We start from the raw sequence: 27,320 nt of genomic DNA, 5'->3' as shown, positions 1-27,320 counted from the left end.
ACATTTAAAGAAAGTTTTAGCGTTTTATGATCAATGAAAAATGAGTCTATGAAAAGTCATTCAAAACACTTTGTAATTAACATGACTTTATGTGGTAATGTAAAATGTATACTTATTAATTTGTTTATGGGGATACATTAGGTGGATGACAAATATGAACAATTCTTATCGGAGTCAACCTAGTTCTTGTTTGTATCAGGCTGAAGCTGCAATTTGATGCAGTATCCCAGGAATCACCAGTCTCTTCGCCATACGTCAGATATTTTTGTGCTCGTATTGTTACTGGTGTTATTCTTTCTACATCATGCTTCATTGCCATAAGTTTAGATAAATAAGTTTAGACTGAGGGATTCCTGGAAGCTGAGTCTTGGTGCTGTGACCCCTTGCTCTTTTAGTCCACATAATGTCTTTATTCAAGACATTAAACACTAAATTTCTTTCAATAAACCAGTTTTTGCATGCCATGGTAACGTGATATGATAGTACAATACATTGATATTTTACATGATCACAAAAAGAAGATGAGCTGTCTTTTAGACAGTCCTCATTGTTCTTTTCCTGTTTGGTTTATTTTGCATTTCTGTCCAAAGCCAAGATATTCCATTAACAATAAACAGAAATAAGACAGAAGATAGCAGCTGCTCCTAACATTTGAAAAATTACAACGAGTGAAGATTTGACATTTTTTCATGATCAACGCTTTTCCTGTCTATAAATGATTACTTAATGGATGAATAATGTCAACACAAAAGTGTGTAGTCACACCATTTGTGTGTAATACATTTGTTTCAAAAAACTGAAAGTTCAAATATCTATCTTCCTGCCAAATTGAGCTGTTAAAGTTTGAAAGGTTTTATTTTTTATGGCTGCATTTGACGTCGTATATGATGGATGCAGGTGTTTGTTTTGTATCCTTAAACCTCTTTGTGTGTTTTCTCAAGGTTTGTGGGGGGGATTGAGGTGATGCAGCTCCCCCGGTCCTCCCAGTGGAGGAGCCAGCTAAAGAAGAGCGGCTGTGACTGCTGAAGCCCACTCCCCCAAAACAACACCACCTGCATCCCTTCCCCGCTCCCTCCATCTCTGATGGCTCTATGGGGCGTCGTCAGCCTCAGCCTTCACTGCTGGGTGTGTTTACGATCCGTGGTAACAGCAGCAACAGCAAAAGTCAGCCTCCCCAATGACAAGCCTGGGGGCCCCCTGGACTGGCTCCTGTCAGATAAGGGGCCTTTCCACCACTCCCCAGAGTACATCGACTTTGTGGAGAAGAACCGACAAGGCTTCTCCACTAGATACAAGATATACAGGTGAGTCATGACTGCAGGATGAAGAGGCACTTTACGCTGTATTTACTGCTGCTATATCGCAACTTCTATTATATGCATGACAGATTTCCCAGCAGCGCCATCAAACACTCTCCACAGTTGTCCTTTGGAAGCACATCTGTGTGTGCAAATAACGGCCGTATGAATAATACGATAATGTTTGTGTGTTTACATATTTAGTATAACTCACAAAGTCACAATATTTATTTCGTAACAGCCTGATTTCTGTAAAATTATTGTTCACTTTTACTAAAACAAGATTAATGCGAGATGACCAGATGTCATGTTACATTATTATGGTACATTGTTATTGTCTAGCTGCCAATAATGGCAGATCAAATGTATCCTGATGATCAAATGTATATACAGACCACTTCTAACAAACACACTAAACCTCGGTTTTGATAAGAGTAAACTGAGCAGATACTACATTGTACAGTAAATAGGAAGCCAATGTTTAGCTTAGCTTAGCGTAAAGACTGTAAATGCTGAAACAGCAACAATGGCTCTGTCCAGTAGTAATAAAATCTGTTTATGAACCTCTGAAGTTCAGTAACTAACACACGTAATAGATATTGTCCTGTGCACAATCCCATCATAAAACCACAATCCCTCACTTTAGACTTCAATTTACGAACAAATCAAACAGCTTCATACTTTACATACAGATATCAGTCTGGTATTCTCCAGGTCAAACTATTATTTTACAAGCAGTTAGCATGACTTTTTTAAGGAGCTGAGGACTATGAAAAATGCTATAAACCACAATCACTGCAACACTTTGTCTAATTCACTTACTTTTACTGTCATTGTGTGATGCATAAGCTGATTTCACAAGAAGAAACATTGAAAGATTATTATGTACGCTGGTAATATACAGTATGTCACACATTTTGAGATGTGTAATGATAGAATTAATGTGAACCAAGGGTTTCAGCATCCTCTGGACCTCCCAAAATTTGTACAGTTCCTTATGTGACCCTTATTAAAACACTCTAGTTAAAATCATATTGCTTCCCATGAAATGTACTGCAGTTAACTCTGGTGAAGCTGAATTAAATGATAGAAATAAGGAATGAAGTTTTATCTGCCTTGGCTGAATTCACTTTCAAATGTACATCTGTTTTGACATGTTGGCTAAGGAACAGATTAAGTGCAAGGTCATTCTAAGAGCTTTTTAGTTATTACAAATGTAATGAGGTAATCTGAGTACAGCTGTAGCTGTAGAGCATTGGTATTACCAATACATTTGCTTTTCCTTTTGCTTACTCTAATATTACAATAATGTAAGGGAGAAAATGCAGTACAACTACCACTACTACTACTACTACTACTACTATCTTGTATTGGTGCCCACAGTGGACAATATGCTCTGTTTGATTACCCTATTCATGGCTTCTTAACAGGCGGACTGCATTGTTTAGCCAGACTTCTCATGCAGAAAGGGATCTTGTACTTTGTGTTCACAAGATATGTGGTACGCGCCTAGACAGAATCATTATGTACTGTATGCAGGCATGTTGCTATCAGCTGGGTGTTGCTATCAGCTGGATGTATATCACGTTGTGCTGTCTTCCGAACCCTCAGGGAGCCTCTTGATTGGGTGGTCAACTGAAATATGTTGATTAGCACCGGGAAAGAAATTATGATTCGTCATGACAGCAACACAGTCTGAGGTGGCGGTATGCGACCAAATTAGTGGAGATTGTGTCATGAATCATATCTGTCGTCATTTAGGAGGGTGTTGTTCAGGCTTCTGGAAGTAGACAGACAGGGTTCCTGACATCTATGGATCAGTGGGAGGATGCTTTATGGCTATAGTGATCGGTTGCCGCGTTAGAGCTTTTTAATATTTCCTCCTCTGGCAAAAGGCACTGGTCTGTTGGAGCCAAGTTGCATGGGCAGCAAGATTAATAGTCTTATCATGTGGCCAAGTGATTAGTGAGCTCTTAGTACTTATTACTCTGCATTATCACAGAATCCCTGAGAGGCTTCTGTCAGATGCAAGGTTGTGTTTAAAGCCCTTTAGATTTACCACAATGTACCACTTATTACTTGTGATGATATAAAAAGGAAAAACTAACCTAAAAAGCAAATAGTTTGTAAATCATCCTAAACAGAATTCACTTGGATTCAGTCCCATTCTATTTCAAAAATAATTGTGACAGGGATAGGAGGGATGCAGCTGTGGGAGAGCTTCTGTTTTTCTGGTTTGGAAAAAAAACATAGCTCTCTTTCACTGCTGATGCTGATGGGGTGAAATGTGGTGAAATTTTTGGGAGCTCACACCTGGAGCTGTCTCATAAAAACTTCAGCACATTTTTCTCTTTGTTAAAGAAATTGGGCCCACTGCAGTGCTCTCCAGGGGGCAGCTACACTTCTTATGTGTAACTGAGGTCATTCGGTTTCCAAGTCGAGTTCCTCCCTTTGTGTACCAACTGGAAAAGGAAGCCATGCTCTGTAGCAGGGGTCTCCAACACCAGTCCTGGAGGTCCACTGTCCTGCTTCTTTTCCAACTAGCCCTGCCCTACACGCTGTTGATTACCTGTATCAGGTGTGTTCAGCCAATTAGAAACTGCAGTGGTAGGGAAAACAAGCAGGACAATGGACCTCCAGGACTGGAGTAATGCTTCCCAGCTCCTCTGACTTGTAAAAGGATGGGTGTGTATATAGTACTCACTCGCCACAGATTGAAAATGTGTTATTTTAATATTAGCAATCTAAACAGGTTTGAGGTTCCATACTGATGTCAAGAGGATGTGCCTATCTCTTACTTTGAGCAATAATAGCTTCTCAGTATACTGTTTAATGTTGTTGCAATCCTAGCAGCTGTACAATGCTGACTTTGCCTAAATAAAATAGAAAGTTTGAATGATATTCTGGAAACATTTGAGTGTTTCTGATGCTGCAGACACATCTATTACCAGTGTATCTACTGTATGAGAAAAATACTGAGATTCAGTACCCGGTTCTGACAGCACTTGTAATGCAGTAGTATTCGATTACAAAGGAAGGATGTATTGTAAACTTAGCTTTGTCATGTTTCGTATAAGGAAACAACAAACTGAGGTGAAGAACAAAGTTGCAGAACATAATAGGGGCAGAACAGGCAGGTAGAGTTGAATTAATGCACAAAGAAAACACAAAGACTGGACCTTAAGTCCAGTAAGCATAACTGAGCAGGGAGAACCAAAAACAGAGTGAAGGTCCAACAGGGGTCAAAAAGAACTAAATCAGTCTGAGCCAAGCAAACCATCCGAGACAGAAGGCAAAAAGCAGATTCCATAATCCAGTCACAGAGAAAATAATCCACACACTGAACAAATCGTCCAAGCATGGGGAAGTACTAGGAAACACCGAGGCCATGAGGGAATTAAACCATCCAGCAAAGCAGCCTGTGAAAGCCCCACTGGTATAAATACTGAGGAACTCAGTGAGGTAGTGGAAACAGGTGAGCAGAGTCATGTGACTGGGAGTAGAAGGGCATGGAGTTCATGGACATGTGGAGGCCAAACAGTGAATGACCAGGATTAGGAAAAGACAGAGCAGAGACAGGGACTGTGACATATTATAGCATGCAATAAATACTGTAATAAATTAATATTCCATATAACTCTTGTAAACAATGATGTAAGTAATATAATAAAGTCCAGGTGCCTGGAATTATTGACTTAGCATTAGGAAACATACCGACCATGTTAATGTATGTAGAATATCTGGTTATACTACAATTACTTTCACCAAAAATATGTTGAATTGTCGTCTTCAAAATCCATACTGGAATGGAGTCATTGACAGTTTTCACAGCTGTTTGATGATCTTGACCAATTTGCATATAAAGAGGTTCATGAGAAATAAAATTGGATTGAAAATCTGAAGCAAATGACTTTTTTCAATTAAAAGACAGATGTAATCATATTTAATATCATTCTGTAAAGATGAAAATGTACAAAACGGAACTATAGCTGTGATAATGAGATAATAAGACCATTAAAAGTCTATAGGCTGCAGCGCAATAAGATACACATAAGAAATAACACCAGCAAAAATAACATAAGAAAAAATAGTATTGTATTAGTGGTTGGAGAAATTGTCATCAGTGGATTCCACTGTTATTTGCATACATTCAATATTCAAGTTATCCAAAGCTGCTGTTCTGCGGTTAGGTTTTAATTGTCACATTTCAAAACTACACAGTTTTAAAAAGATTTGGGTGGAAGTATGTACATTTGTATATCAACTTAGGGTGTTGAACTAGATTTTAACGACGCAACTGGAACTGCTGCAGAAACTAATACTGTATGGTTTGGAAAAGAATATGATAAGATCCAATAAGATAAACTTTATTAATCCTTGAATTGTGGGAATTTCACAAGAATCTGCATTAACAAATAATGATTTAAACAAATGGGACTTCAATAATTATCTGAAATTATTTTATTCTCCAAACTGGGGCCTGTAGTTCAAGCCCACCCTTAGAGTAACATGATCAAAAGAAAGCACCAAACTGCTTGATAAAGGAGCCACTTCAAGTACAACAAAAAACAACCGATTTCCTAAACCACAGGGGAGTTTGCAGGTGTTGTGAAGAGGGCTGAGGTGAGTGTTTTAGAGCAGACTCCCTCAGTGCTGCTTCTCAACATCCCACTGCTCTATTCTTACTGATGTTCTCTGTCTTGTCTCCTCTCCTGATATTCCCTTAGAGGTTTCAGCAACTCCAACTTGGTCCTTGTGGTAAATAGGCTTGTGAGAGAATGGTAATAAATAGTAGCTTCACTTTTTGTTATTCCTCAGCTGTTATTTATTTGGTCGTTTTTGCACTTCCTTATTTTCGAAGTCATAAGAGACACAATTATTCCTTTCTATCCTAAACCAGCCCAATTAATTACTCAGTTTTTACTTTAACTCTCACTTCCATTCAATTTGTTAACGCTGCAGGCAATTCTCTAGCAGTGCTGCCTCACTAAAGTCTAATTCCATAAAATTCATAAAAGCGTAACAAGACGTAAAGATTCCAGTGGAAAATTTCTATCCCCATTTCAGGTTTTTAGCCGCACTAGCAGCAGGAACAGACAGCAGGCCCGTCAGCCTGTCAGTCTGACTCTGGTCAGGAATGAAATATCTCAACAAAGATTAGATGGTTTACAGCAGAATTCTGCAGAGAAATCTCCTGCCCCCAGATAATAAATCTTACTGACTTTGCAAACAATAGCACCTGCTAGCACATCATTATCTCAGCAGTTTCTATATTATATACTACAAGTTGTGTTTAGTATTATGTGAAGAGCTTTCACCTACAAGTGCCTGTGGTCACTGAGTAGATTCAAAATTACCAGACAGATCCCTATTGAGCTTGTGATTGTTGTAAATGACTGTTTTTGACAATTCATGTTTGATTGAGAGACACATCACTTGTGCAGAACACAGGGCAGAGGTGACGCAAAGTGACAATATCGTTTTTTGAAACTCTGCTCAGTGACAGGACATGAATGACTAGAATCTGTGCTCAGAGTTGGAGTGTTTGAGCTACATCAGCAGAGAAGGAGTAAATGAATTTACACCTCATCTTGCTACTCAATTTTTTAAAATTATTTTTAATAGGTCTTTTGAAGGAAGTGAAAGAGGGTTTGTTTTTGCACATATGTCTGTGTGTGTGTTTGGAGATTCACTGGAGAGCACAGCCACTGCTTCCAAAGCAAACACAATGTGGGCCTTCCGCCTTAGCCACCTGTCCACAGCAAACGCTGCCAAGGGAAAGCTGCCACATTCACCAGGGAGAAGGCAGGAATGCTGACGTGGATTCGGCCATGTTTTGAACATACTGCATTTGGATAATGCATCTGATTATTTTGTATGGGATAAAATTCCATAATTAATATGAATTAACAGTTACAGAACAATTATGTTATTACATATTATTAAAAACAAAACATTAGCCCACATGCCAGTGAATAAATGTTGATAAATATTAGAAACACAGTGATCCTTCTTCTCTCAAGTTACAGTACCGATGCACCAATGGAAAAATAAATTGAAATTAAATGTGAAAGTACTATTCTGAGCTAAATAATATTAAAGATAAATGTGCCTGAAATATTATCATATATTACAATATCAGACTGTGACTGATGCGTCAATAAATAAACAGATGTTTACTGTTGTACTGTCGCTGTCAAAGCTTATTTTAACCACTGTATTTTTCCCATCCTAGGACTGGGTCCCCTCCAACAATTCACAACATGAATCCAGCTGCACAAGTTATTTGGAATATGAAAGTGGTCTTGACTAGTTAACCTAACATTACACATTTGTTCTCGTAAGGAGTCACAAGCCATAAATTTGGGAAACCACTGGCTGAACCTTAACGTGTTTAAATCACACGTGTTTTAGAAGCATTTTTAACCAACACTTACAGCTTTCAAGAAAAATACCTCTGATATTCTCTTCTAATATGAAATATACTGTACGCAAAAAGTAACACAAAGTAGAAAAGAGTTAAAAGCAATTATGTTGAAATATGATTACTATGTAACGCAGCACCTGAGTGAATGTATTTTGTTATTTTTCCATCACTACAAATACACGACACAATGAATCAAGAAAAAAATGGACCCACTGAAATTTGGAGTAAATTTGAACCGACTGATAGTGTCCTAGGAGTTGATGAACCTGATCGTCATGGAAAAGAGCAATGAGATTGATAATAATAATGACTTAGCTGGTTGTAGGGAGGATTTCTGCCCAAAAAATCGACTCTGTGGTGAAACCCATTTCATTTCCTCCTCTCCCTGCAGGACGAACCATTTGGCCTATCGGGGGTTTAAGATAAGACATGGCTAGCTTATCACAGTCTGCAATAACTGAAGAAACGAACGACAGCAGGGATTTGCGAATACTCTTTCTATACCTGTTCCCTGCACCCTCTCACTCCTGCCCTCCCACCCCGTATATTCCTCTTTTCCACAGAATGTGCTGCAGGTTTGAACTAGTGCTGACACCCTCCAAAGTGGAACTCAACACGGTGTCCCATTTGAAGAGGTCATTTATTTGTATGGCATGAAATGAGGTGAAGATTAATAGCTACACTAGATATATCTGAGCAAGAGATTAGTCAGAGGCTTTGTCTGAATACTACAGTGTCAGCAAAAAGGTCAGCGTGTACCAGATATCCATTTAACATCATTATGTTTATTCTTCACAATCTGCCTACAGTTTCTGATTCACACTGGGGGAATCATTCTCCTTTGTCGTTATTATATAACAGCGAATTAAATCAATGTGTCGTGCAAATCTTTGCTACCAACTTGCTCTGACTTGGGCAGCAGTTTGAATTGTAGGCTATTTACACTTTGTATCGTCCAAACATCTGGATGTTCACGCTTTCCTCATTACTCCTGGTTTAATGTGATATATACCCTTTCAAAAGGCCACACTCCCCACATCCATCATCAGCAGCCAAGGTTGTTCAACCCGTTCTGATTACAGCAGTCAGGCTTTTAGTTTGGAGAGAGAAAAGTGTAGCGTTTGAGTGATTGGACAATGGAGTACACATAAATTCACACGATGTTTATTTCCTGCCACACAATGAAATCTAACAAAAATAATCCATCAGTCAAGACGATCAGATTAATTTACACATGGCTTTGTGGTCTTGATGTTCAGATTGGAAGAGTTTATTTTTTATTGCTTTCTGAAAAGTATGAGCGGGCAGCCCTTGAAAATGAACAAAGTGCTCGTAAAGAGGCAGAAGACTCTCTGAGGAATGTTTTTCTAGAGACTTTCTTCCCATATAAGCTTGATTAGGTGGGTAAATTGGGGGCAGTGCCAGGCGAAGGGCAAGAACTGGCACAGCACTTGCCTCCCCCAGAAATTTCAAAGTAATTACATTGACCAGTTATAATTACAGTTGCAATATCTGTCAGTGGCTTCATAACTGCCTCTTAATGCCATGTAGATGTGATGGAGGGAAAAAAAATAAATACAGTCTTGCCTCTGAGTTGAATGTAAAATAGTTCTGGTCCCTCAAACGGTGTTTAGTTTTGCAAGTACATATATAATTAGTTCTATTTAAAATGGGTTACTTCTCTGCACGTGGCTTTTCTTGCTTTATTGCTAGCTGCTAGCTCTTTATATCATAACTTTAACCATATGAAGACAAAACATAAATAATATTTATTTATGTAAAATTTCTGTTTGGGCTGTATTGCTTATTATGTTCATAATGTACAGGAGGGAACATGTTTTATAAAAAGTAGTGCTAATTATTACTTTTTAGATATGGAGAGGAAATAGACCTGTTTTTGAGAGCCAAATAAATAAACCAACCTGAAAACCATTAAAGCAAAACATCCCAGTCTGAAATGTGTTACTTGGCACCTTTCTGGACTCCCTAAAAACCAAGCAGGAAACTACTGTATAAATCCTTGGCATCTCACTAGTTGTAGTTTGCCAATTTAGTGGCTCAAAACAAATTTATATTTATAGCTTTGCATTTGTTTTTCAAAAAACACATTACAAAATAAAGACATATATTGTATTTGAGCAGAAGTAAGCAAAACAGTGGCGTTAATATGTAATCAAGTAAATAAGACATGCTATTATTACAGTATATGGATAGATTGACTTGATTTCACATCTTTTCACAGTGTTGCAAACACCTTGGAAACAATGGTTCTTAAATTTCTGTTTGGATGTTCTGCAGGTGTAGGTTCTATTTCACAGCACGTGAAGTTTGCCCAGTTGTCATGAAATCCTCTGACCACTTTAAAGTCCTCATCGATGTTTATTCAAGACTTGAGATCGAGCCAGTTTTCAACTTGAAAAGAGTAGTTGGAAAAAACATCGACAGATTTCACCACCAGATGAAAACAGTAATTTAAGATTTTACTATTGTGAAGATTCTGAGAGAAAAGCACAGACAAAACACCAATACAGAAATCTGCCATGTGAAATAGCTTAAACCGGTCCGACTTCTGCAGGGAGTACGCTTGGAAAGGATTCCACTGCTCTTAGGTAAAAAGCTGATTGAGAAAATAGATTTTTTAAGGCCTTTCAGCCCAAAGCAGAAGTATATACCCAAGCTCAACTCTGAGAGCATATTTTCTGTAAAGCAAGCTGTTTTGACCTTGCATTTTTGATCTTGTGCTGCCTTAGTCATACGGAGTTTGGCCGTTGGTTCTTTCATCCAATTTGTTATGACAGCAGGTTAGCTGATGTTGGAGTAAAACTTGTAGCCTGACCTGCTCAGGGCTAGCAGCAGCACTTTCACAAAATTAGCTGAATTTTTCTTTGGGAGGTACTGAGCTAAACAAAACTTGGCATTGGAGCTTACTGGGTAAATGTGCTGGCAATTACTGGCAAGTCTGTGTGTGCATGCATGTGTGTGTGTGTGTGTGTGTAAGATTACATGTATCGACACAAGATAAATTTGAAGAAACTAGCATTAAAAGGTGAATGCAACAAACATCTTAAGAGTTTTTAACGTTTCTGAAGCAGCAGTTTTTCAGTCTTTTGAAGTAATAACCAGCTCATAAACCATTTAACCATTACCTATCGATTTAACTTACATGTTTCACTGTTATGTAAGATGATAGGAGCTATCTCAACTCTTGAACATGTCACCTCAGGGCACAAGCTTCACCCTTAGAAGCTACAGATGTTGCTGATTTAGTTTTATCTTGGCTCTTGCTTGTTTGCTGATTAACTTTAAGCTTCTTCAAAGCATTTCAGTGATTAGCGTCTCGGCTCAAAACTGAAACGATAAAATGACTTTGTACTGTATATGTTAGTCATTTCGGCTGCAGACATACTTTGTATTCAAATCTCAGATGTCATAAATCCAAGATTATGTCGAAATAAATAGTGTTTCACCTTTTAAATTTCTTGTTATGTGTCAAAACTACACAGAACGAAGAGTTTCTTTCTTCTCTCTTCTCTTCAGTGACTTATACAGCTCTGCAGAACTATTTAGATGAAAGATGCCACGCACACCTCTCTTCTCAAAACAAAATGTTCTCAGCTTAAATTTTGTACTGTTTTTCCAAATGTCAGGCAAACAAAACATCTTATTTTAATTCATAGTATGTGCTCTCTGTTAAGCTGAGCGTGGAGCTGCAGTTGAAAGAGTGCACGGAGTATCAGTGAAAGACTCTTCACATGGAAATCTCTCACTAAACACTGAACTTTCTGGAATAATTGTATGAATGAGTCAAAAGCACCTCAAAGGGCTGTGTCTTGGGCAAATACAAAACTATAGTAATGGGAAAGATATTTGCAGTGGGCCAGGCTGATCTTTGCAGATTGCACATCCTTTGGTACCATTTGACATATCTATTTGTTCTTTTTATTGATGCATGTGTGTCAGGTTTTTACATTAAAGCTCAGAGTCACAGTAGCTTAAGAGCTGTACAGGGAAGATACACAGAAAAAAAGTATTTTACTTCTACAGCAAAGCTTTATTAAAATTCTCTCTTTCTGCTCCCTTCCTGCTGTCTAGACTAACAGTGTCTTATCATCTTAGCTGCCAGATGCAATTGCATATAAACACATTCAGACATATTACAATCAATGAAGCATGGATTGATATAATGCAGCAAATAAACTGCACTCATGGTTGAGGTCAGACATATTAGTTGTCATAGAGAAAGAGAAGAATACGAAGTGGAAACAAAGGCTCACAGCTTCATTTGTTCACACTACTTTCACATTTTTTATGACATTTTTGCTCCCATTTTGTTTTCTCTCTCATTATGGAACACATTTTCTACTTGAGCAATGGGACTATTTCTTGTACTACCTTGTACTTTATTCATTTCTGTGTGTACTGTATGCCCATCATGATGGGGCTATTAAGGAAAACATTTATCAGCTGTGTAGTTGAAGCACGTTTTCATCTCAGGTGACAATCAAATGAGTTTCAAATGATGTTTGTTTTTTCTTTTTTTCCTCTGGGTGTGTTTTTCGGCTCTCAGGAGCCTGTCTCGTCACCGGCTGTCTCTCTTTTGTCATTCTGTTTTTATTTCTCTATCAATTCACTTTCACTTCACTTCAGACAGTGTTGGCATGGTTGAGGGATTCCTTACAGCCTATTGCAAAAGCACCAGGACATAATGAATTAAATTCGCTACCTCCCTCCCTAGTCATTTATTCCACTTACTGGGCTTTAGGCAAATGATGTTCCCATATTAATGTCACTGTATAAGGAGCAGTGAAGGTGAATTAGACCCTGCAGACACACCTCCTCTACCTTAGTACCAGGGCTGCCCTAATGATTTTATATATTTTTTTGCTTTAGAACATCCAAAGTATGAAAAAAAAATGAGCATCAAATTTCCCAGAGCCAAAGGTGTTGCATCTGAATAGCATTTTTAAATCACTTAAATGCTATTATCATGATTTCCGTTAGTTTTCAATAAGTTCTAAGATCGATTATTATTTCAGGTCTCCTTAAGAGACTCTTATTAGCAAAACTGCACTTAATGTTGCTCTTCTTCACTTCTGTGTTTTCAAGGGAGTTTGGGAGATGGAAGGTGAACAACTTGGCTGTGGAAAGGAGAGATTTCTTGGAGTCTCCGTTACCTCTGACACCTGAGTTCATCAGGAACATCCGACTCCTGGGCCGCAGACCCACCACCCAGATGATCACTGACAATCTGATCAGAAAGTATGGGACTCACTTCCTGCTATCAGCTACACTGGGAGGTAAACAAGGAAATAAAAAGTTTTTTGATTGCCTTGATCACATTGCTTAGATGTCTCCATGGTGGAGTAAATAAGCACTTTACTATTTGAATCCATTGGAATAAATGTACCAACTAGTGTTTCGTTTGCTCACTAATCCTCACACCACTTACTTTTTCATTTCAGACATTGTATTCTAGCTCAGCATGTATGCCATTTACAATAAACAGTGACAGATTTAAAATTCATTGATTTTTGGAATAATAGATCCTTGATTTTACACAGATGTAGACAATAAAAACCTGCTATTTCTTAGAGAGCAACCATCGGTTTTGCCAGTTGAAATGATAATTGCTTTTGGCACATTTTAGACTGTGTCTTTGTCTGATTTTAAATGTTTAAATATGAACCCTGCAAAAGGGCCGTTGGCTGTAGCTGATGAGCAAGCAGCAATAATGCAAAGAACAATAAGGCTAAGGAGTAGTGTTGTTCTTGTGTTCCAGGGTAGAACTAGGGTTGCCCAGTAGAACAGTAAACTTTTATGAAGAAAATGCACATTTAGGAATTGCTTCTCTCCCACATGATAGGAGCTTTAGTAAAGTCTGTAGTTTGTGTTGATATAAGGCTTTAGGCTTAGCTTGCTCTCCCAGACACTGAATATGGAAAACAGGTGGATGTGGCACAATAACGCAGTAAGTAACTGAATAACACATGGCTGTAGAATAATATACCACTATCAGCCCAGAAATTGCTCTTCAGAGATGCATGAATACATGTAAAAGTCAGTGTAAAAGTATTTTTTAAACCACTCCTACTACCAGTCAGAGTCACCTCATTTTTGGCTCTCTCCAGTGTGAGGAGAAAGCCAAAACCCAGCATTTCTGGTACCCTGAGTGAAGAAAAAAAAATCTAATTTGAGATGCCAGAGCAGCCAAGGCAAGTCTTGCAAAGCAGATTTGCTTTTACAAAGCAACACTTGTCAATTACTTTAGACCTGACTCCTGGCTTAGAAAAGGTCGCTGTTGTGAGTGGCTGCATATAATGCAACCCTACCAGCCTCCCGAGCTGATGCACACTCACACTCTGGCTCTCCGCCATTACTTAGTTGTATGAAGAGAGGAGAATGAGGAGTTTGCCTTGGACTGGTGCCAGAGATATGCCTCTGTGGCTCTGAATGGATTGCCTCTGTGTTCAGAAGCATATGGACGTAATGAAATTAATAAATAGATTGTGATATTAAGAGGCTGCCCTTCAGCAGACGCAGAATAAAGGCAGTGGGCAGAAAAATGTCCCTGAACCATTAACACTGCATTATGATGAGAAATATGATGTGTAGTGTCTTGATGACTCTCAGAGGAAGACAGTATTCTGCATTGTGGCTCATAGACCTGTGAAGTGCTGATTGTTATGATCAGTGGCTACTGATACAAGATGACATGACTTATCCTAATTGTGATCATGCATCTTTGTGCTTGAGTGGCTCTGGTATCTCTGTGCTCTTTCCATCTGGAATTCAGTACATATGTTAAACTGTAATACATTAAAAACAAGCAAGATATCCTGAGTTCCGTAATGCCACGAAGAGAGAGCCAAATGCAGACACTTCAACTTCATTAACAGAAAAACCAAATAAAAGGATGTGAGACTAGTTGGCACAACGTTTGACTGACAAGTGATTTGTGGGAAATGCAGTGTAGAAACACCTCAGAAATGAGTGCTTAGCACCAAAGATAGAGACAAACACAAACAATCACTTAAACACTTAAGATATTAACACTTTGATTTTGTGTCAGAGAAGTGCAGCTCGGCCTTCAAGAGGCTAAAAGTGAGATTATGGAAGATTGGAAGCCCTTAATGACCATAAAGTGCACAAGCTGTCTCTTTTCAAAAAAGTACTAGCAACTTTTTTAAACAATCACATTATGTGTCTGTGCAGGAGAAGAAGCCTTAACAATATTTGTGGACAAGAGGAAACTAAGTAAGAAAGCAGAGGTGAGCGATTACTCGGGTAACTCCACCACTGTGACTCTGGAAGCTCTGCACCAACTGGCTGCGTCCTACTTCATCGACAGGGAGAGCACTTTACGCAAGCTGCACCACATCCAGATTGCCTCCACTGCCATCAAGGTAACGTCAGACCACCTAATGAGTAGTCTGATTATTAAAGATTCTATCTACCTTGATTTTCTACCAGTCATCAATCAAGTCAAACTTATTGCATCATGATAATAAACTGAACTGAAATATATTGGACTGTCTTTATAATAAGTATCACAAATTCCAATTTTAATTTCTAAGTTTTTGTCTCTTGCCTCTGTCAAATCCACACGTGATTTTAGGGGCCATTTCCATTGTTAATAATTTCCTCATTACAATATTACATTACAGTGTTGAACAGTAATGAAAATAAAGTGAAAGATGATGCTTTTTATCAGCCTGCATTTGATTTGATATGATCTTCAGCCACCACAAAAACTCATCGATTCCAGAGGAAGCTCCGAGATGAGCACATATGGTGAGGGGAAGATAAATGAATCTCGTGAAACACAGCTCCTGACAGGTTTCTGCCTCCACTTGTCACCGTCAGGTAGCATGGGGTTAATAGGGTGACAGAAAGGAGGACGACCCGCACCCCCTTGCTGCCTTTTTCATTCCTTGGAACACACTGGTAGTCAGCTTGTGAAGTGTAGCTTTCTCTGCTGTAGCAGAACATGAATCACACTCCCTGTACTTATATCAAAGCTCTGTCCTCTCACTACATTGTGTTCAGGGAGGGGATTTCTTTTGCAGGTAAGGTGGGCAGATGCTTTTGTCTGTTTTATTTCTGGGGAATTAGTTTTTTTCTGTAGCAACAGAGAGGAAGAGAGGTAGAAAGAGTGTGCTTTCATCCTCCAAAGGCAGTCATCCAGCATAACTGACAGGTGGGAAGTGGAAAGAGGAGAGATTCACCTCCATCAGTGCTAGAAAGTGAGTCAAAGGAGCAACAGATTCCTCCACACTTTTGCATCATTTCCACAGGTTGTTAACCCACACAGTGGTGAAACAACTGAGCAAGAATTTAAATTGAAAATTGAACAAGTTAAGGAATGAATGAGGGAGGGTTGGTAAGGCAAAGCCCCCCCTGCTGTCTCCATGCAAATGGGAAATTGAAGCTCATTTTGGTGAAACAGCCTGTTACTGTTGTGGTGCGCTGGGAATTGGCTGTGGAAATCTGGGCTGTCTTAAAAAAGTCACGGCACAGAGCAGAGTCTGTGATTGGACCAGCTTGTTTGTACAATGAGTAATGACTCCAGTTGTTTGAGAGTCGCTGAAATCATTTTTGTTACAATTTGAGAATTTCCTAGACTGAATCAATGGCAATATCCCCGCCTCACTAAAACCATACGTACCCCACTGTCGGCACACAGTGATGAACAAGGTGAAAGATTTGAACAAGAACTCTGCAGTTTTATATTTATTTCTCATACACAGCCACTGATTATATTTCAGTTTCATTATCTGAAAGAAATACATTTCTGTCTTCCCACATTTCTTATTGACTAGATAACATTATCATGGAGCATAGATGATCGCACTCGAACCAAACTTTATTTTTATGACATATTTGCAGCGAACGGGAAAATATGGTGGTGCCAGACCAGTACATTTCAGACAGTAAACAACAAATACATGCTAAACCAAGTGTACACCTTTTAGCCTACACACCACCTTCTGAAACAAATGAAATATTATCCAAAGCCAGTATTTATAGTATGTAGCAATTATTCACATTGAAGAGCTTCATGTTGAATCCTCAAAGCACTCCAACCCTTATTTATCTAACCCTGTCGATGCAGTAAACCAATCTAAAACTAATCCCTGCGGCTTTGTGTAAAACTATTTCCTAAAATGACAACGTCATGGTGTCTACTGCTTCCTAGTGGTCCAAAATAATTTACTGCAGCTTTGAGGACAAAAAGCTTATTTTAGAAGAGGATAAAGCTGGAGCACTTTCCCTGGTAGGCTATTTCAAGAACTAGAAAGATGAACAGCAAAAGTTTAAAAAAAAAAAAAAAACTTGTTTGGCATTATTTGCTGAATGTTTGTTGTAAATTAAAGAGACTGCAGCCATTAGATTACTCAGCCTCTGCTGCAGTGATTGCAGTGCTCTGCTTTCTGTGCTTCTCCTACTCCCACTATGTTGTTTCAATGAGTCAGTAAAATACTTATAGCACTGGGACTGAAGGTTCACATCATAACGACAAAAAGAATATACACCAAAAAAAGTCTTCCCCTGAGCTCCAGTCATTGCTTCATTCCCTCATACAACCATCTGCCATGTTACAGGTGGTCAATAATGTCCTATTAAGTATTTTTAATATACCACAATGTATCTACAGTGAATAGCAGCTGCTAAGCAAAGCGGAAATTGAAGACTGTGCTCATCAGTCAGTGTTTTGCCATATGGCATATCATATGGAATATCAAATAATTCTTATGTGGATTCAATATTCATGTGGTCTGAAACACTGGGCTGTACCTCATTTGCTCATATCAACATTAAAATACATCATGAGGGATACAAGGGATATAATGTGACATATATATTATGGTCAAGAATTTGAATTATCTTCATTTCGCTTTTTCCATTCACACCAGATATTTAGTCTTCCTATGACAAACCCTCTTCTTCAGGACTAAGCTTTTGATTAAACAGCTCTATACTGAGTTTTCTCTTTCCTGCAGCACCACCATCATATTAGGTCCCAGTCCCTTCAGCCCTCTGTGATTGTGTTACTGATCGACTGGCCCTCATTGTCTTGCCTCATCTATCTGTCACTTTACACCAACTGTCCTCTGACAAGCCTGACCAGGACAAATCACTGAACAAAATATGGTGTCCCACAACCACAAAGAGAGAAAAATGAGATTCAGTTAGGTGATTTCCACCATGTCGCAGCAAGAAAAGGGAAAGTGCTGAAATAAGATTTCTTCTTGCAAATGAAGTGAGAAAGGATGCTTTGCTGGAGTTGCTCTGTGGCAAAGGTCAATCGAAACATCTTCAATCAGCGGCTAGACAAAAAAAGAGATGTGTAGCATTCTTGAAGAAAGATTAGTGCAGAAAAGCTTTCTTATTAAAGCAATGTAGAAGAATCTAAATGTGCTTACCCTACTTCTCTGTTTCTTACACATTTATGAGTCTAATCAAACATTTAGAAACTGCTTTGTTAAAACAGGGTAGAGAAAGCTGTTTGTGTTACAAGACACATTTTTTTTGGCTCAGCTCAAACTAATATTGCATCTGAACTTACACCTAAAATATGTCTTTCTCTAAAGACATACAATTTAATTATGCATTTGTTCTAAAATGGATGCTGTGTGGAATTTATAAATGAGTTGTTTTATTTATTTATTTTTTATTTGTTGTTGCCCAGGTGACAGAGACCCGCACAGGTCCTCTCGGATGCAGTAACTATGACAACCTGGACTCTGTTAGCTCTGTGCTGGTTCAGAGCCCTGAAAATAAAGTCCAGCTGCAAGGTTTGTCTGTTTTTTAGCACTTTTATTGTGAGTGTCATGATATGTTTTAAAAGATTCAGCTGTAAAGTATATGCACATGGGACATACATCAGTACCAGTTTGGAATACAAATACAAAGATTTAGAGATTTTATTAAGTAAGTTATAAGCTCAGCCAGCACTATACTGCCACTAAACTTTCACTGTCACTCCCCAAGTTCCCAGTTTGATGATGGTGCTAAACCCAGCTTGGTTTTACAGGCTTGCAAGTAATTCTTCCAGACTACTTGAGAGAAAATTTTGTTCAGGCTGCACTCAGCTACATAGCCTGCAATGGAGAGGGTGAATTTGTCTGCAAGGACAACGACTGCTGGTGCAACTGTGACCCCAAGTTCCCAGAATGCAACTGCCCCTACATGGACATCCAAGCCATGGAGGACAGCCTGGAGAGGATCACAGAAACATGGGGGTTGCTCTATAAAGAATTTGAGGAATCAGGTGAAAAGGCCTTCTTTAAAGTGATGGATTTTTGCTTTATATTTATATAGCACGCCAGATCCTCAACAGCTTTAGGCCCGGGTACCTTACAATATGTCTGGAGCAGATTAATCAGCTATAAAAGCCATTTATTGTGAGTCAAGCTTTTCATATCACTAGGGAAACAGAGTTTGAATGGAAGCTCTTAGCATAATGTTTGGTTATTATTGCTGTGCTCGGTCACCCTGCCTTGATGATTATTACTCAGGTGAAATCCAAATGAATGTCTTTTTTTCTATTGTTCAGCTTTGGCTAAAATATCCATAAGTGCAATTACTTTCAAAGTTAATATCTGAATAGCTGGGTTTGAAGTAAGGGCAGGAGCTGCAAACACCTGCAAATGTGACCTTCACTGAGGGATAGCACAGATTTCTGCATCACCACTTCATCAACAGCAGAAACTGTTTTAGTGCCAGTTCCATAATTAACATTTAACCAAATGGCAGCAAAGAAGGACATAATGAAGTACATAAAATGTCCATAAGATTTCATATGGAATTTAGGGAACAATGATAAAGTGAAGATTATCCTGGTCAACGGAACACAACAGAACAGTGTAGAACAGAGATCTTTTGTTCACAGTGTAAGTCACAGTCCTTGTTTTGTGCTAAAAAAAGAGAGTAAATTTGGAAGATATTCACTTGGTTTGGCTTGATCCAGATAAACTTGTGTAACAACAAGGGCTAATGCTGAAATAACATTAGGAAGGGATCTTTAAATAGCCCAGTAAAATCTGAAGCAAACAAATCCCTGTCTCAGTTTTCACATGGCCATTTGACTATTTTGAAGGCCAACTTGAACAACACTGAAAATATACTATAATATATCAGTCAGAATAATTATGATTCTAACCTTCATTGTAACCCCAACACAAACGGTTCCCATAAAACATTTTGCTGTCTGCAATGAATGGAACCTTCTACCCTCTCTGATATTCTGGATGTTTTAGGTTTCCTTAACAAAATGTGATTAAAAATGCTATAAGCATGTTTGGGTGCAACTGAAATAGAGTGGGAGGCAAAGACTGTCCAATTTCAATCCTTCTTTTTCTTCTATTTGGAGGAAAACCTCTGGGTTCTATAGCATTTCACAATTGTTAATTGTTTACTGGCACAATGAGCGGATGACACTGTTATATGTTGACTAATCAATATATAACACGAACTGAGCCCATGAATAAGCCAATACAGGACGTGAATAATAATAATAAAAAGTCCTGTTAGCAGCTGAGACATGTAGACACAGGACAGAAAAATCAAAGTGGCCACATGGACACATTTATTGCGATTCACTACTTGTTATTGGTCCCTACTGTTTCACAGTAAAATGTCACTGCTCATATTGTCCTGGTTTTCCACTGCTAGAACTTAAAGCTGGTCATTATTGATGTAATTCGATTAGTAAATAACATTTTGTTCGGTAAAATCATTTTAAAAAAGTGAAGTGTCACTCATTTGAAGATGTTTTTCACCCTGCAGGTTGGAATAATTAACTATCCACATAATTATTGGGTGTCATATCCTACACTTGTCATAGTAGCACCCAATGTAGCAGCCATGCAGTAGAGGATAGTGGATTCCAGTAATCCTCTTGGAAGTAAACATAGTTATGTTTGCAAGTTTATGTTACAGTGGTAAGCTATTCCCTTTTAATGTGTCTTTTTTACTGTTACAGATGAATTCAAGGCATTCTATGCGAGGCTACCCCAGAACTACTTCCTCAATGTGTCAACCATCCAACACTTGTGGTCTCTGGACAGCCTGTTCCAGTGGCGATATGAGCAGCTGGAGAACAGCATGCGGGTCCTCTTGGGACGAGCGCAAAGGGTGATATTCAAGCTCTTCAGTCTCAGCAAGAGATGTCACAGGCAGCCCCAAGTCCTCCTTCCAAGAGAACGGTGAGCACGAGCCTATGAAGACCAAAAATGCAGTCACTGACATGTCTGCAACACTAGCATCTGTTTTAATAGTCCCACATTATTTGCAGATCAACATAATGTGGTTTTCTCTTCTGCTACAACAGTAAAGTTTAGCTTTAGAACCCACAAGTCTCTGATTCATTAAATGTTTATGGAGCTTCATGAAATTTTCACAAAATCATAAAATGTTCATGTTGTTTCATTGCACTTCATCTTCATGAAATCCTCTGAAATCCCACTGAAACCAGATTTTGTTCACTGGTTACATGGCCACAAGAAGAAAATTCCGCTTTTACAATTTTATGTTTTTCAGAGCTTCAAAGTTTTATCAAATTCATAACACATTAATTTACAGCCTAATTACTGTATATTTTACTAAGTTTAGGTAATACTGCTGAACACTTTTACAGCAGTCCTGTCAGGGTTAATTAGAGGTCTTTAATTAGTCTTTTCTCCTTAGGTTTACATGTCAAGACTGACAACTGCAGCTCCTTCTCATACCTGAGCTGTTGTTTGCCACTATTTCTCTGTCTGTTACAAAAAGATTTCATGCTAATGTTTTCTAATTTACCATCTGAACAGTTTTCTGCAGTCAAGGATCAGTTCAGGCAGCTAAAACTATTTATGTGATTTGTGGTTTGTGGTTAAAAGACTGTTGTTTGATGGCAGAAAGAAAACTGTGGTCTTGTGTTTGACCACTGATGTTTTAAGGTAGAGACCGATTCCAAATCTCAGACTGGTGTTTTAAAAGTGAATAATATCCATTTTGCATAAGAAAGCTTTATCCATCAAAGCGTGTTATTGTTGCTGAAGGTGATGAATCCAGCCATCACTCTCAGTGACACTGTGTTCAGGTCAGCTCAGCTACCGCGGTAAACACAACACATAAATCAGCGGACAGATTAATCTATACAGTGCACTCTGCTCGGTGACCAGTCCCTCTCTCTGTTTCTCTTTCATTTCTCGCTCTTGCAGTGTAACCTCTCCTTGATCTATCTCATACTCTCCACCACAGCCAAAAACACATATTAATCATTGATGTATGTACCTGATATTCCCACCTAGTTGCCAGGAAAAGGACTGGGAGCATTATTGCACTAATCCAGGCAGTGTTTATAAATGTTATTACTGCGGTGTGAGTGGTGAAGCTTTGCCTTTCTTTTCGCTCATCGAAGAAATCTCCACCCTCAATGGACAAAGTTTGAGAGTGAGATGTGTAAGAGCTCGAAAAAATCTCCACACTCTCACTCTTGTTTGTGGCACTTCAGATAGATGAGAGATTTGTAATTGATTTTGCATCCTAGGGGCTACTTTCTCTCCACGCTGACAATTATGTTAGACAGTTAAAGCAGCAGTCAACTTGGCTTTTATTAGGACGGTAATGATGAAACTGCACCGTACACTTTGTGCTCAAACTTTTGCCATTAGACATAATGATCCAAATTGTCATTCGAGTGACGTTTTCAGTGTTTCTGCTTTAATCAGCTTAGTAAATGCCTTATGCGTAGGCTTCGCCCAAACAAGGTTCCGGATTTCTTCATACACACCAAGTTCTGGAAAGCTTCAAAGAAGGAGCTGTCTCATCTTTGTTTGACTACTAAAAGAGTGCCATTAAGATCTGAAAATCTCGACTGCATTTTTAATGAAGTGGTCAAGATATTCAGTAGATCAGACAAATTCCACCTTTACAGCCTCACACTGTTTCATTCACATCCAATCACAGAGAGGAAATGATGTGTGATTATTGTACTGACCTTATATTGATTGCTTTTGCTTGCTTCCTTTAGTATTGACTGACTAGACACTAGCATACATACATCATCTGAGACTAAGGATAAATAGACGTTCATAGGAAATGTCCTGAAAATAAGCACAATTTTGCCGTTACGGAGTAAAAATATCTACGTAGTAAAGATAGCATAAAACATGACAATGACGGTTTGTTCCTTTCGTTCGAATTAAACTCCTAATGCTACAGCATACACAAAGGTATTCTACAAAGTGTGTGGGGTCTTTGGGGTAAACCTTTCAAAATGACACTGCACAAAGCAAGGTTCATAAAAATGATTTCCCAAGCTTGGAGTTGAAGAAATTTACTGTGCTGCACAGATCACTGACCCCTCCCAAGTATTTTGGGATGAACTGGAACTTTAATTGTGAGCCAGGCCTTAAAGGCAGTCATTGGTTCATCAGTTCAGTGAGAAAATCTCTGCAAGTAGGTTTTAAAATCTTGTAGAAATCTTCCCCAGAAGACTGCAGGCTGTTATATAGAAACCACAGAAGTCCACAAATCTTCAGCGAGTCACAGTCCATGGGTTTAACTGTATATGTGGCTGATTTCATTTTCAAAACACAGCCTGCCCTTTTTAGAGCAACATAGAATTTAGAAGACACTGTGATTTACAGCAGTGATTTGGAGCAGGACTTGCAGGGAGCAGGATGGCTGTACATAATCACACCAGGGAACAGTACAACTACGGTCTTGTCTTGGTGACTGCTTTGCACTGGAGGTGAAATGCATTTCCCGCAGATAGCAGTACATGTAAAGGAAAAGTCCTTTCATTTCCCATGACTCCTTTTTCCATTAGGCAGTTTTTAATATTCATAATGATTTTCTGAACTTAGACTTGCTTCCTATTTCGAAGCACACAATAAGATTGGGATGTGGAGGAAAGATGCTCCAAATGTAATCCAGCAAACAATTTTAGATTAGCATAAAGTTTAGCAGAATAAAGCCTCATCAAAGAAAAATGCTTTTTTTCTGAAAGGAAATCTAGCAGTATGTATGGTGCATTCCTTCTCTTCAGTGAGCAAAGAGGATAAAAGGCATAAAAGGATCACAGTCAAGAAAGTGCTACAGACGGGAATCAAGCTCTAGCCCACATGGGGGAATTATATGTATGTCTGAGAGTAAGTTACCCTACGGCTGCACAGCACTTTTAATATTTATGTCACAAACTGATCAAAGTCAGCTTTCTCGCTCTGCACTGTTTCTCACATTCTTCTACTCTCAAACACCAACATATTCTTTGCATGTGTAATCTACACTTATCACACACTTTAGGACAACAAAAACATGAACTCCAGAAATACTTCACAGGAATACCAGGCTGGGCTTACTCAAAAATCTGAAGGTATTCCTGCAAACACTTCCACATAATCCTAAATGTGTCTGAAGGGACTGGTCTGGAAAGAACTTGAGGGTCACCCTCGTGGAATTATCCAACCAAAAGAAAGTGCAGTGTAGATGTGCTTGAGTTTTTAGATGCTTAAAATAAAAGTCAATCTGATTTGACTTACTGTGATGATTTTGATAAGGTGTCAGGCAAAGTACTGTGGCAAACCAATTCTTAGCACAAGGGTCAATTCTTCTTCTTCTTCTGGGAAATTTTTCATAGCCTTCATCAGTGGGTTGGGTTTTCAATATGATGTAATTATTGCAGTTTGATCATGTAATAACAGGTCATCATATATGGGGTGAGATCATGAATTACTAGATGATTTAACCCTCATGCCTAGACATTTCTAGATATGCAAATGACCTACACCATGTTCACTGGAATCCTCTCAGCCATCTCTGTGTTATATTATGCTGATTATGCTTTAGATTTTTAACAAGCAAGCTGTCTGCAGACCAAGACAGATGTCCTGAACCCAATAAAGCAGCTATCTAATAAACCAGCTCATACTTTTAAGCCCTGTTCAATAATCTCTATCTTTGCTTGTCTTACTGATGCTTCTGCCTTTCTCCTTCTCCGGTGCAGGCCTCAGTCCTACTGGCTGAGTCATTTCCAGTCTCTTCTGTATTGCTCAGAAAACAACCAGCTTGGTGCATTCTCTGAGGAGCTTCACAGCTGTAGCTGCCGATATGAACACAGCCCCTGTCAGCTGCCTCCGCCCTGTGCTGTCGGGGAAGGCTCGGCCTGCGCAGCTTGCGCACCAGACAACCACACCCGCTGTGGGAGCTGCAACGCGGGCTTTGCCCTGATGCAGGGGTCCTGCAGGCCAATGGTGGCAGACTCTACGGAAAACTACCTGGGATTTGAAACAGACCTCCAGGATTTGGAGTTAGGCTACCTACTGCAGAGAGCTGACCGCAGGCTCGAGGTATTTTTCTTTTAGCCTTTGTTTAATCATTCCAGACTAACTGTGAGCTAAACTGCCTTTCATAGCAATAGGTTTCAGTTATTAGAATATAGATAAAAACTGATTTTAACTGCAAAACTATATGTTAAGCCACTTATTGGCTAAAAGTATTACTTTTTAATAGAAATAAACAAGCGAAGACTGAAGGATGATTTTTGACTTTATCTTGCATCTCGTGGCCATCCTTAGTGGGTAGAGGTAAGTGTGATTTTAAAGGCCTTTCAACACCAGGAACGACACAAATAAAGGTCAAATAAAATTTGGAGGCAAAAGAAAAACCCCTGAGACATTCACATACTACAAAAAATGGATTCTTCATCAAGCTATGATGACCTTATGCAGATTTTACAAAATAAAAGCATTAAAAAATAAAATGTGGAGTGCACTCAATACAAAGCACAATATTGCACCCAATCACAGTCATCATGTATCGTTCAATGCTAATAACTAGTATCTCTGTTTTGGCAGGATAGTAACAGGAAATGTTCTGTCCATATTGTCATGATTCTCAAATAAATGGTAATAAACTGTAACGTTATGTTAGACAGACTGCTGTCATAATGAAGCCCTACAGCTGTTTTCCCTACATTGTCATTGTACTCGTTGCCTTTGTAAGAACTCTTGAGAACTCTAAGCTGAAATAAAGTTACTAAAACGGTCTGCCAGGCTGAACTTTAATTTAAATAAAGTTAATAAGTAATAATGGTCTGCCAGGTTTAATGTTTTTTGAGTGACATTCCAACGATCTGCATTGTTATTGGTCAGAGGTGTTCCTGTCGCTAGTGAAAATCTGGTAAAACTAACCTGGGGGTGAAAAAACCAAATGCCACTTTTTCGCACAGCAAACTTCCGTCATTGATGTGAGATGGTCTATTCCACCTCCCCCTTCTGCAAAAATGTCAAACTTACACCTTATGAGTATTCAACAGCTAATGATTAAAACTCAAAATTGCTTTTTACGATTACAGATTTTTACTGCTCATATGTCCTTACTGTATTTGTGTGTCCTGTTTTCTTATATGTTTTTAGGTTCATGCCATCTTCATCAGCAACGACATGCGACTCAACAGCTGGTTTGACCCATCATGGAGAAAGAGGATGCTGTTGACCCTGAAGAGCAACAAGTACAAGTCCAACATGGTCCACATGCTTCTAGGAATATCTCTCCAGATCTGCCTTACAAAGAACAGCACCCTGGAGCCTGTCCTTACTCTCTACATCAACCCCTTTGGAGGGAGCCATTCAGAGAGCTGGTACATACCAGTCAATGAGAATAATTTTCCAGACTGGCAGGCCACCAAGCTGGACCTGCCCTTTGAGTGCTACAACTGGACTCTGACACTGGGCAACAAGTGGAAGACATTCTTTGAAACCATTCATATCTACCTTCGGAGCAGAATAAAGACTCAAGATGGAGTGAATGACAGTGTTTACTATGAGCCTTTAGAAATGACTGATCCTGCTCGGAATTTGGGCTACATGAAGATCAACAGCATACAAGTCTTTGGCTACAGCATGCACTTTGACCCGGAGGCTATCCGCGACCTAATTCTGCAGTTGGACTACCCGTATACCCAAGGGTCCCAGGACACAGCAATGCTTCAATTGTTGGAGATACGAGACCGGGTAAACCGGCTGTCCCCTCCAGGTCAACAGAAGTTGGACCTGTTTGCCTGTCTTCTCCGGCACCGGCTCAAGCTAACAGCCAGCGAAGTGGTTCGCATTCATGCCTCTTTACAGGCCTTCAGCTCGCGTCTGCCTAATTCGATGGATTACGAGACCACCAAGCTGTGCAGTTAACAGCTGCTTGAAGGGACATCTGGACTGTTAATGTCCTCAAGGAGACCCCCTTGGACATAAGAATGGCGCCATTTGTGGTGCAGATGCTTACAGATGTGCTCTGTGTCTGTTGATTACCAAGCTAGTTAATCAGGAGAGGACCATCTGTGGACAGCTGAAGAATGTACTCATCTGATTGTTTTGGTTTGTGTTTTGTGGCGACTACCTTCAGTGCTATATTATAAAAAATGAGGTCGATCAGTGAGAAAATGCACAACTGCTTCTCAAGAAACTCTAACAAAAGAATTCTACAGTAGAAATTCAGATACCGCTGTAAAGTTGAACCGTTCTGTTTCAATATGACTCTGCTCATTTATACTCTAAGTACCAATGCCAAATCAATGGACATTTTGCAGTAAAAATGGTACGGTCTGTTTGTTT

The 27,320-nt window shown here is 39.1% G+C and overlaps 1 protein-coding gene across 1 annotated transcript; it reads left to right on the top strand.

Annotated features, from left to right (window-relative positions):
* The first annotated feature begins 986 nt into the window (after positions 1–986).
* brinp3a.2 (bone morphogenetic protein/retinoic acid inducible neural-specific 3a, tandem duplicate 2) lies at positions 987–26,900 on the top strand. Its single transcript, XM_026323578.1, has 8 exons — positions 987–1,304; positions 12,832–13,022; positions 14,938–15,128; positions 18,416–18,521; positions 18,761–18,997; positions 20,711–20,933; positions 24,719–25,061; positions 26,130–26,900. Exons 1-8 carry the CDS (start codon positions 1,084–1,086, stop codon positions 26,898–26,900), a joined length of 2,283 nt encoding a protein of 760 aa, XP_026179363.1. The 5' UTR covers positions 987–1,083.
* The last annotated feature ends 420 nt before the right edge of the window (positions 26,901–27,320 follow it).

Source organism: Mastacembelus armatus, chromosome 4, assembly GCF_900324485.2.
Source record: "Mastacembelus armatus chromosome 4, fMasArm1.2, whole genome shotgun sequence".
Classification (NCBI taxonomy): domain Eukaryota; kingdom Metazoa; phylum Chordata; class Actinopteri; order Synbranchiformes; family Mastacembelidae; genus Mastacembelus; species Mastacembelus armatus.
Note: the sequence above shows the minus strand (reverse complement) of the source record. Positions and strands in the feature narration are given on the sequence as shown.

Bases quoted from the DNA above. Each gene is read 5' to 3' on its own strand.
- brinp3a.2 (XM_026323578.1), top strand. From the start codon at position 1,084: ATGGCTCTATGGGGCGTCGTCAGCCTCAGCCTTCACTGCTGGGTGTGT. The intron at 13,023-14,937 runs GTAAACAAGGAA...GTGTCTGTGCAG, and splicing joins GCTATCAGCTACACTGGGAG to GAGAAGAAGCCTTAACAATA. The intron at 20,934-24,718 runs GTGAGCACGAGC...TCTCCGGTGCAG, and splicing joins GTCCTCCTTCCAAGAGAACG to GCCTCAGTCCTACTGGCTGA.